General features: G+C 38.3%; 1 protein-coding gene across 2 annotated transcripts in view; it reads right to left on the bottom strand.

Moving 5' to 3' along the window:
- LOC111153626 (transmembrane channel like 1) overlaps window positions 1–12,382 on the bottom strand; it is a 162,024-nt gene that overhangs the window by 101,716 nt on the left and 47,926 nt on the right. For both annotated transcript variants that reach the window (XM_022512771.1, XM_022512770.1), the window contains exons 2-3: window positions 7,325–7,372; window positions 3,590–3,761 (exon numbers count right to left, since the gene is read on the bottom strand). In XM_022512771.1, coding sequence (XP_022368479.1) covers window positions 3,590–3,761; window positions 7,325–7,372 — 220 coding nt within the window. The remainder of the gene's footprint in view (window positions 1–3,589; window positions 3,762–7,324; window positions 7,373–12,382) is intronic.

The following is a 12,382-nucleotide window of genomic DNA, read 5'->3' as shown; positions in this document are numbered from 1 at the left end:
AAAAAAAAAAAAGAATGAAATCTTGCCATTTGCAGCAACATGGATGGATCTAGAGTGTAATGCTAAGTAAAATAAGTCAGAGAAAGAAAAACACCATATGACTTCATTCCTGAATTTATTAAATCTTGTGGATTTAAGAACCATAACAAATGAAACCATAAGAAAAAAAAGAGACCAAAAACAGATCCTTAACTCTAGAGAACAAAGTGGTGGTCACCAGAGGGCGGGTAGGTAGGGAGACAGGGGAAAGACCACACTCATCATGATGAGCACTGAGTCATGCACAGAGTTGGCCAATCGCTATGGTGTACACCTGAAACTAATATAACACTGTATATTAATGATAGTGCAATTAGAATTTTTTTTAAAAAGGAGAAAACAATCCATGCGTATGTGGACCCATGCAGTTCAAAAGCATGTTGTCAACTGTGTCTACATGTAAGTATCTTAAAGCTTTATATTTATGAATTTCCATTAAGAATCATATCTAAAACAGTATCTCATTTAATCCAGAGTCATCAAAAGATTTTTTAAAATGATCTATTAGGTATGTGGGTTTACCATATAATTACAGCTTTTTTCTTTACATGCCAATTTCCAGAAGCCATCTAATGGAAATCTTCCTAACACTAATTATATGCTTTCTTGCTATCTCAAATCCAGTACTTTATGTGTTTAACCCCTTCTATGATTCCTTAAAACACGCGAAATCTCTTCGATAACCCCCTTTTCTGATTATCCATATATCTATCACCCCATACAACAAAGAGTTTTGTCTCCTCTAAGACTCTGAACAACTTCGTCCTTCTTCTCTGGCACATTTATACTGTCTTACTTCACAATAATTTGTGTCTAAGTGGCCCCCTCCCTTGCTCTATTATGAACTCCTAGAGAATATAGTCAATTGCATATTCATACCCATGTCTTCCAAAGAAATTAGCTTCCACAGCAGTGGAGCTGGGTAAATACTAATTACATAAATGTTTATATACAGAGTCTTTCTGGATGACAGGGTTATCATCATAAATCCAGGGCTCAAAGTCCACTAAAATAGAATACTGTCCTCCAAGATTAGTATGGCATGGAAAGATAAGAATAAATCCTTACACTAAATAACCCCAGATGGGTATATTTTTAAAGTCTTTGTTGTTAATTGCTCCGGACAGATAATGTTGTGCTACCAGATATAGTTGTTTTCCTGAGTTATCTTCAGATAGGCGGGTAATTAAAATATTATTTTCACCAGTATATAAGGGAACTGCTTTTCTAGGAAACACTCAAAGAAAAAGTGCTAATCATGTTAAAAGAATATCATATAGATATGCTTCATCTTCAAAAATGTAGGGCTAATCTGTGCAAGAATGGCTTTCTATGTTAAGTTTGATTTATTTAAACAACAGTTGTTAGGGGGGAAAAAGGCATAATGTGTGGAATTGCTCACTGCTATGAGCATATTTCTTATTCACTTAAAACTCGGTCAGGAAAAGCCTGTCATATTATTAGAAATCCTCCAAAATGTATAACGAGGCAGAGTTTTTTAACTGTCTCCAAAGATAGTCAGCATTACAACCTTGGTTTTAGTTGGCTTCAAATGTTTTGTCAGTACGGGGGAAATTCCCTGAGGTGTTTCACTTGAATGTTTAAGTTTAAAAAGACCATAAATCAATTAATCTAAATAAATGTGCCCTGATTTGCCTACAGATCTTTTTTCAAAATATATTTGCTGATACATTTTCTTAAAAAAAAACAAAAAACAAAAAAATTTATTTTCAAAATGAACACAGAAAATGAGTTATCAATCACAAATAATTTATGATACTATTTTGATTAGTTGCCCAAATTATAACACTATTTATAGAATCTGAAAAACCTTTGGAGACAAAGTTCACTTTAGCCAAATTTGGCTGTGTGGAGAAGTGAAGAGGACAGGTGACAAGGGTGCTTGTGGGATTCTCAGAAAGAGGATGAGAGTGGTACCTGCTAAGGGCAGACACTGTCACTGAGACAATGTTCCCTCAGGCACTAGGGGAGACTCAGTTGATTCTATGATCCTATTTCTAGGGGGCGTTGAGCAGTTCTCATGAGATCCTTAAGCACACCAAGAGAGCACAGAAATTTTCACCCAACTCAACTTTTTAAAAGGACCTCTCTGAGACACAAGTGGAGAATAAAAGCAAATTCTGGAACACATCATGCACACTTCTATTGATGAAAGAGCACAGGTTTTGCTAATAGGAAATATTACTAAATCATAATAGTGACATCAATGAGTCTAAAAAGTGTGAGATGATTTCTTTTTTTTTTTTTAAAGAAAATAGCATAAGAAGACTTAAAAAGAAAACAGAAAAAAGAATACCAGAGTCAAAATTTAAAGAAGGTGGTGCCTTGGTATTCAAAGATGGAAGAAAAGAGCTTGGGAAGAGGAGAGAAAGGAAGAAGCGGAGGGAGATTTAAAAATCGCAATCAACAAAAACATGAGGAAGAAGTAGGCGGGGTAATTCCTATACTTTAGAAGGAACCATCATCTATCAATGCTAAGCTTCTCTATCTGCCAAAATTGTCATACAATTGTATTTAATTACAATGATTTATGAAAAGGAAAAGCTAGTTGTTAGACACTCATGTGTCACTTGGGGAGGACATCTTAGAAAGTTCCTCTCCATCCGAAGTCCTCGTTCACAGTGTTTTGGAGGAGATCCCCTCACCCCGTGGTGGCTCCCATGGCCCTACTACCCAGGGAATGACAGAGTAGCTGTTCTCATAAAGCCTTTCCCAGGGGTCTAGGTTTTCTATTATTCGAATGCGTCACATGCACACTTTTCTTACTGGCCTGCCATCTGCAAATTTCCAGAAAGCCAAGACTTGAAAATTATTTAATGTATTATTTTATACAAAGTCAGCACTCAGTGAAGTGTTTGCCTGGTGGAAATGATGTATGTACGGTTGTGACAAAAAGGGAAGGACAACACCAATACTCCGTTAACATGGGCCAGCACACTTTTTCTTTCCTGTAAAAGAATGGATAATTAATATTATTAGGCTTTGAGAGCTACATGCAGCTCTATCCCTTATTTGTCTTTAGATTTTGTTCTTGGTTGGTTTTTGTTTTTATTTATTTTTTTTTTTAAATCAACAATACTTTAAAACTGTAAGAACCCACTCTTTGTTGTTGGGCTGGAATTAGCCATATTTTGCCAAACATTGCTCTATAAGGTAAAGTGATTTGGGATCATTTTTTTAGGAATTTTCCACTCATCTTTGATAACAATGCATATCATTAATGGAATAACTTCAAAATATTTCAATGAACTAATATATTAATAACCTATGACAGTTTTGACCTCTCATAAGGAAATGTTTTAGCCCATCCTTAGTACATATATTCATTTTTTAAATTCTATTTAAATTTTAAAATACATTTAACTAAGTGGAGTAAAATGGCAGCCTTAGATTAAATGTGTCGTCTTCTTAAATGTTGTTTTTAATTACCAGTTTTAAGACCGCAGAGTACCTAAAGGGAGTGGTCTTCTCTCAGAGGTAGGCATTTTTGAATGAATCAAGTGTCAGTTACAGATCAGAGCTCACTTACGCTCCTCTCTTCAGCCTCCTCCTTCTCTCCTTCTCTCTGGCCTTCCTTGTTTCTTCATCCTCTGGTTCAGGTTCTGGGTCATCCTCATTGATAACATCTCTGGTCCGTTTCCTCTTTGGTCTCAAGCTCTCCCTTCGAGGTAGTTTATCTTCCTCCTCCTCTTCCTCCTCACCTAAACACAGCAGTAAGTGCTTAGATGAGCGATATCACAAAGTTCTCTCTCCCGCTGCCAAATGTACACTTAGTGTCTTAATGACCACTGTCACACATGAGATCACAATCCAGCAAGTTCCCCCATCATGAGAAGATACACCAGACCAATATCCATATTTCATAGCCTGCCATTTAAATACTCTTATCTAGAATCTCATTTCTTTTGTGGTTCATCTACTCAAATATGTGAAGGTGGATCCCCAAATTTTAATAATCCTCAGAAATCCAATCTTCGTTTACACGGTTGCTAGATGACATACAGTTTTAATATCATACCATGACGTCTAAGACCAGGTTTAGAGTTTACTGATCTAATACATAAGGATTAAGTGATTAGCTACTGTATGTTTACTACTACTTCTGTCTTAGAACAAAGGACAGGAAAGACAAGAAGATGCAACAAACTAGAATAATTTTGAAGAAACTCACTCAGCCCTTAAGATTTCTCCTAATTCAAATTATCTTTATTCTTGATTCCAAGATTGTTCTTCTTTTTCCTAAATATTTTTCCCTTTCTTAAATGAAATTGATACGAAGTATATTTACATAAGTACTTGCTTGAGCATAGTATCTTTTTGACTAGAAATAGAGAACATATAAATTTAATGTAAAACTGAGAGAAATGGCATTTTATTTTATTCATCAACTCACAATTAATGCCTCATCTGTCCGTAACTTCACTGGAATCTTCCGGATAGAGTACAGAAAGAATCTAGTTCCTTCACAGTTTATAACATATAATCTTACTTCGCTTTCATTTTTGTGCACCTTCTGGTATTTAGAATAACCTATTATTAAAAAATCAACTCATAGTTATCACTATCCTTCTAAACAGAAGCTATTATAGGGAAAATCTGTACTTTAGTGGAAAACTATGAATTGTCCACAGTATACCCTTTTGTACTATCTGATTCTGATTCCATGGGAGCTAGTTTCTAATTTTGAAAGCTATAGATTGCTAAACAGCAATGCAAAATAAATAATTCTTGTCTGTAGACATGTACATGAACACAGTGCAGTAGAGAGACAATCTTTCCTCACCAGAAAAAAAAATCCCAGGGGTGCCTGGGTGGCTCAGTGGGTTAAGCCTCTGCCTTCCGCTCAGTCATGATCCCAGGGTCCTGGGATGGAGTCCCACATCAGGCTCTCTGCTCAGCAGGGGGCTTGCTCCCTCCTCTCTCTCTGCCTGCCTCTCTGCCTACTTGTGATATCTCTCTGTTAAATAAATAAATAAAATATTTTAAAAAAAGAAAAGAAGAAAAAAATCCCAGAGAACAGACATGCTTACATCTGTACAACCATTTCAATATCCCTGATCTATAAATATCTGTTTCTTTGGATTTTTCCTTTGAACGGATTAGAATACCTCACTAGAGTCCTTGGTTGTTCATTAAATATGTTCATTCTTACGTGTGTCGTGATTTTTATTTATTTTTTAATCTTTTTAAATTTTTTGTTTTTCACTTTTATCTGAGGGAGGGCCTGAGCAAAGGGAGAGAGAAAATCTGAAGCAGGCTCTACACCCAGCACAGACCCCACTTGGGCTCCCTCTCATGACCTTGAGATCATGACCTGAGTCAAAAATCAGAGTCAGATGCTTACCTGACTAAGCCATCCAGGCAACCCTAATTATATTTTAACATTACTTACTGAAATACTTTTATTGATACTTCAAATCTGAGATCCAAATGTTATCTGTAGTACTAAAGTTCGGCTAGCAGAGAAAAGCAGAAGGTTAACTTTCAAACTAGGCTTTGAGAACTATACACTGTCATCAAAACCAAGAATGATGTTCCATTTGTTAAATATGTGGGATTGTTGCATGTTATGTGAACCCCGTCTGATATTCTGAAAATTTGCCCAGTCTTTATTAGTCACATGCGTCACCATTTAGAGAAAGGACAAGCCCTTGATAAGGAATGAGGAACAATTTTCCCACAAATATTAGCAAGCACTCAAGCAGCCACTTAGGACTCTGCATTTTAGGCTATTTTGTATCAAGACTAAATTATTAAACTTGTAGTTTTGCCATGGATGAGAAGTGTTGTCTCAGATTTCTCTTTTACCACTTGGCAACAAAAAGGCTATTCTTAGTGACTTCACTAGTTTCCAAATACCCAAATTCTAAAACAAATAATCAATATTTTACAGTTGCTGACTAAATACAGATCTGCATGCAGTTTTACCCTCTGGAATGGTCTCCGTTCAATATGGAAGAGTAGCAAAATATGCCACCTCAAAATATGACAGCACGAGCTCAGGACATACCACCCCATATCATGCCACTTTGGTATGCTGATAATATCCCACGGTAGGCACTTGATAAACAGCAAATGACTTGAGAGGTTTTTCCTGAACTCCCTTCCTCCGCCCCAAACACAGATCCTCTGAGAGGAACTCAACTGTCATAAACTCCCTCACCAAGAATTTCACCCTTAGGGAAGATTGACTCATCACAAGGAAAGACACTAGAAGGCAATACCACACCCAGACAAACTTTGTCACAATTGTATCTCCCATGTAGTCTCTGAAGGGCCCACTCACCATTCCTAAAAATTATTTATTCTCTCCTAAAAAGGCCTACACACCCCCCTCTTTGTTCTTTGTTAAGATGGCATTTAAGACTAAATTCTGAGCCACCTAAGAGAGTTAACTTATTTTTCCAGTGTATCTCTCACATATACCTGAGGTATACATATTAATAAACTTCCATTTGTTTTTTCTCTTGTTAAACTGTCTTATATTACAGTGGTCTCAGCTAACAACTCAGAAGGACTAGAGGAAAATTATTTTCCTCCCCTCTAGTACTCAAGCCATCACAAGCAGAGTCTGTGTGACTCTGAGCTCTTTGTATGTAAAATGTCCTGAATGACTGGAAACACCTGGTATCATGAACGTTCCCCGGCTGCCATATTGGGCCCAGGGTATTACATTGGAGGGTGCTGATGTATCCTCTAATGGATACTGCTCTTCCTTTCAGTTCTAGTTAATTCAGAACTTTTGCTCATATAATGATCTTTCCCATGAGTGGTCTGTATGTGAGGGATCATACTCCAAACTCTTGAGCTAAACCTACACTAAGTAAAGACAACAGAGCAATTCCAACAAAATACTCATGGAGTCAGCACAAAAGAATGTGCTTTTTCATTTTAATTGAACCACCTGATCAATTCAGTCAAAATGGCCAATCTGTTCTATTATAATAGATTGAGCCCTAGAGAAGAGCTTTTAGGACAAAGACCTTAACAGGGAAACTATTAGAGAAATATCAAGTGGACTACCATCCACTTGATCATGAGTAACTGAGACATTGGGTAGAATGTGCGTGTGCCTACTGAATGGAATCTAGAATGGAGAGATTCCATTTGCTGGACTTGACCTCTTTTCTGAGAACATCAAAAGTTTCCCACACACGTGGTAGCGTGGGTTTACATGTGGCAGCATATCCCACAAGATAAGAGTCCCCTGAATTCACTGCAATTCCACAGGAAACACATTCCACGTGGGTCCCACCCCACTTACTTGAACTTTCATCTGTGTCATCTTCTTTTTCCTCCACTTGAATTTGCACTGTTGAAGAAAGGAAAAATATGGCAATTCTTTAAATGACAGTACAATGATCAGTAATGGGTTTTTACCGTTATTATTTTCATCATAAACTTTTCTGTGCTGTTAATGCAAACATTTTCCAACAAGCTTGTCAAAAACAGCATTGTTTATTAAAGATATACGGCCACAGCATCCTAGACAGTGTTGTGCAAAGACTTCTCTGCTCCACTGTCTTCAAAGACTTGGAAAACATATCAATTATGAGCCTGTCAGCTCAACTGAATATAACTGCTACCGAAATAAATTCCGTGTTGCAGTGAGTAGACTTGGGGTTTGCTAGGTCACTGCATTCCATGATAAACTACATTGTTAGTAAAACTATATCCACATGCACAAACAATGTGGTTATTAGAACCAAATTAATTTATTAAAATAGAGAACATTTCATTCTAACCAGTTACCAGTGTCAAAGAGCCTTTCAGAAAATGTTGCAAGGCTGGTATTTCCTATGTCAATGATTTCTGTAGGTTGCACATGGAGACAGCCTAAATTTCCCAATATATGATTTACCTTGATGATGTGGAAAGAGGGGTATTTTGCAGTTCTTCCCAATACAAAGAACATTCTGCATATTCCTCACCCCATATTCAAGATAGTGTCTTCTTTTTAGTTTTCCTCTATTTTTGCAAGGGCATCAAAGGGTTTTAAAAAATTGTAATTGTCCAATAATATGTGGAAATGTATTAACTGGCAGATTTTTCCACTTGTCATCTACTGTCTGTTCATCATAGGTCTCAGCCAGAGACAAAGCTCTGCAACTTGCCCAGGTAAAAATGAGAGTCGCCTATTTCTTTAAAACCATAGTCTCGGGGCACCCGGCTGGTTCAGTGTGTTAAAGCCTTTGCCTTCGGCTCAGGTCATGATCCCAGGGTCCTGGGATCGAGCCCCACATCCAGGTCTCTGCTGAGCAGAGAGCCTACTTCCCCTCCTCTCTCTCTGCCTGCCTCTCTGCCTACCTGTGATCTCTGTCAAATAAATAAATAAAATCTTTAAAAAATAAAAAAATAAAAATAAAACCATAGTCTTGTCACTTGTTTATAAAATAGTATCATATTTTTTATTTAAGTCAGATGAAGCCTGAGTCTGAGAAAGTAAAGATGACAACACAACGTCACTGCCAACAGAGGCAACAACCTCCGTTTTGTTTCTGCTCGCGGGCCGTCAAAGGTTATTTTTCAGAACTTGACAGGCACATTGAAAATGGAACGCATGCCAGGAGTTTAAATTCTTTTCACAAAGAAGATTATTGTAAAAGCACATTTTGCCTTTAAACAGCATCTGCATAAAAATTTTTAGGATATGCAAAAATGTTATCACTCAATGTCAAGCCACGCAATGTGAAAATAAGTATTCTTTTGTTCCGAGTGGGACATGTGCTTCTGTTACTGGCTACAACTGGATCTGCACAGGACAAAGATATTTATGGCACTACTGAGAGTCTGCAAGAGTAAAGGCAGACACTTCTAAGAAGATGTTTTGCATTTAACAATCAGTCTTGGTCTTTTATTTGTAATTAATGTCACCACCAAGCTTCTTCAGTCCAGAAGCTTCTTCTCCCTAGGAAAGCATTTGAATCACAGAAGATTAGCCCTGGAACAGAGTCCGACTCATGTGTATAATGTAAGAACCGCTAAGGACGAACAACAAGGACTGACCACTGACGTCTCTGTAACACCAGAGCCAAAGTGAAATCCGCACAGACTATTACATCCATTTATAATAATCAAAAAAACTCACTAGATATGACAAAATGAAACAAAAAATATTAAAGGAACAAAATACAAGCAAATCTTTAGGAACGATCATATGTTAAATAAGAACAGCAGAATGAAATGTTCCAAGCCAAGAAGATGAGCAACAAATCCATTTCCTCCGATAACCAGGGGAGGAGGAAGGCGAGGCAAGGCTGCAGTCATGGATCGTATTCTCAAGTAAAGGAAGGATAGTAATAAATGGCTATTAAATAAACCTAAAAATCCATGAGAGGAGACATCCTTGTGGTTGCAAGTAAAGAACTAAAATAGAGCTACGGTTTCTAAGTGATGTAATGGAGAGTGTGGCAGAAATAGCCCCTTCCCTCCTCTTGAGGTGACCCTCTGACCGTGAATTCATCTGGGCGTGAGCACCTGCACATTCTCACTCGTGTTTTCTCTACTCAACGGCATCCCCTTAGCAGGTGGGTCAGGGGCGATGAAACAGTTGTCTTCGTAGTTGTTGTGATAATTGGATTATTCTTGACTCAACCCTCAGCAAAGGCATCATCAGCATCAAGAACTAAACAGCAGCACTGTGGCCAAATTTAAGACTTCTTCAAGTGCCTCAGACCAACCTTGATTTTAGTGGAATGTCATTTGACCCAAAAAAGCAACTGTCCTTGGTGGTCCATATTCCCTGCAACTTGAAGCAAGGCTAAGGAACGGAGCTAAGAAAGCCCTCCAAGTCAAAACCCCGTGCAAAAGAATACCACAGAATATTTAAATGGGAGCTACAGACAGTCTTTTCCTCCTCCGATGATTTTTGGCATGGCCTGTTGCCATCCCCTCTCTCAGCAATCCCTAGTAGCTTATTCCCGATCATATGACCCCCTCATGCATCGGCTGCTTCCCAAAGCCTATTGATTACGTCCTTTAAAAATAACGTCTCTCCTGGGGAGTGACGGGAGGATGGTGAAAGGAGAGGAGGGGGAGGTCCTGTCAAAATGTTGGAGGCAGCGAGCAAAGCTGCACTGAAGAATGCTATTTAAGAGAGGAATATGCAGTCAGAGCAGATGAATGCCTAGGCAACCCAGATCCTCGTTTCATGCAAATAGACACAGTAATTAAAAACAGTAAAAGGAAACAACAGCAAAATGTCACAATTTAGAGGCATCGGAATCATTCGAAGAAGATGTTGTTCTAGGCTTTCTTTTTTAATCCATTGCACTAAAAGTAGTTTATGGTTCTTCAGCTTCAAGGTAGCCAAGTGGCCAGAAAAGTTAGGTGGTGTTGCCCATTCCTCTAACCCACGCTGAGCTCTTGAAGAGATGTTTGGAGCATTAGGTGATCACTCTGGAAACAGAGCCCGTTTATCCAATTGGCATATATTGTACCCTCGCAAGGGAGTACAGAGCAAAATGCTCTGGGGAGGGAGTTTGTAGATTATAAAAGAAAACACAAGGAGTCTTTAAGGAATCTTGCTACTTTATGCCAAACAATGACTTTATAAATGAGATCCAAGATTCGCATGAGTATCTTACCCAGCTTCACTGGGTGGTAGCAGCAATGTATTAGTTATGTTTATTGGGCATTTTTGTGTGTTTCTTTTCAGGGTTCTTTTTTTTTTTTTTTAATGTGTGAGGAAATGTCAACATTGGTCCTTCCCATATAAAGGGGATACATGTCACCTCAGACTAAACTGTGTTGGAAGGGATATGCATCTATGTTGTAACAAGGACATTTCTGAATCTTTGCGGAAGAACCCATGCCATCAGTATGGGGTGTGATGTGGAATATGAGAGGAAGAGAAGAACCAATGACAAGCAGAAGGTTTTCATCCTTGGCACCGAGAAAGGTAGAGTCAAAAAGAATAAAAGGTGAAAAAGCTATAGGAAAAATAGTTTCAGTGGGAGGAGTTAAGATCAGGAGTTTAATATGACATGTTGGGGTTGGGTTGCCTATTAGACATTCATGCTTGAGTTGAGTAGGCAATTGGGTATATGAGTCTGGAGTTCAGAAGTGAAGTCTGGCCTGGAAAAACACATTTGGGAATTATGAGCACCCCGATGTTAGTTAAAGCCACAGGACCAGGTGAGATCACCACATAAATGAATAAAAATAAAACAGAAAAAGGAGACTCCAAAATTGAGAGGATGGGGAGAAGAAGAAAAACCAACCAAAGACACTGAAAATGAACCATCAGTGGAGCAGGAGCAAAGTAAGAAATGTGTCAGAGGCTTAGAACTCAAGTATAATGAGGACTAAAAATTGACCATTGGGTTTTGCAGTGTGGAGGTCAATGTTGACTCTGGCAAGCAGAGATTTACTGAAGTGGTGTAAGGAAAAGCCTGAATTTCAATGGCTTTACAAGAAAATGGGCAGTGAGGAATAGAGACAGCTAGTTATGCTAGCCAGAATGTACTTACACGCTGATGGCAGAGATCCAGTGAGAATGAGAAATTGATGTAGGTTATTAAAAGACAATATACTCAACTCATATTAGATTCTGAATTCTTTTATTTCACTGGTGAAGCATTTGGTTTTGTTACTGGGCTGTTCTTCTCTGACTGAGACTTTTTTTAAGAGAAGGGACAACTTACTACTATACCCCTTACTTATATATAGTGTCAACTGTATAGCAGTTCAAAAGTATGGGACTAAAGGATGATAAAGGGAGAGAAAAAGAAAAATGGGGAAGAGTAAGGAGAAGAAGGGAGGAATACAGCAAATAAAGGGAGGTAAAAGGGCAAAAATGAGGTGAGATCACAGTAAATAAGAGGGGGAAAAGTACAAATATAAAGCAAAACACTACAGTTTGTCTTTGCTCTCTGCTATAAACATATGTGCATTCTTATACTTAATATGAATTATAAATATAAAATGTTATAAATTCTAAATTTATGTACTCAATGATATTTCATATTTTATTTTATTTTTTTTAAAGATTTTATTTATTTATTTGTCAGAGAGAGAGAGGGAGAGAGAGCAAGCACAGGCAGACAGAATGGCAGGCAGAGGCAGAGGGAGAAGCAGGCTCCCTGATGAGCAAGGAGCCCGACGTGGGACTCGATCCCAGGATGCTGGGATCATGACCTGAGCCGAAGGCAGCTGCTTAACCAACTGAGCCACCCAGGCGTCCCTCATATTTTATTTTTTTAAAGATTATTTATTTGACAGAGATAACAGGCAGGCAGAGAGGCAGGCAGAGAGAGAGGAAGGGGAGCAGACTCCCTGCTAAGCAGAGAGCCCGATGCGGAGCTTGGTCCCAGAACCCTGG

The sequence above is a fragment of the Enhydra lutris genome, unplaced genomic scaffold (genome assembly GCF_002288905.1).
Source record: "Enhydra lutris kenyoni isolate GAN:26980312 unplaced genomic scaffold, ASM228890v2 scaffoldscaffold33, whole genome shotgun sequence".
In the NCBI taxonomy this organism is placed as follows: Eukaryota; Metazoa; Chordata; class Mammalia; order Carnivora; family Mustelidae; genus Enhydra; species Enhydra lutris.
This window is presented reverse-complemented; position numbering and strand designations above follow the sequence as displayed.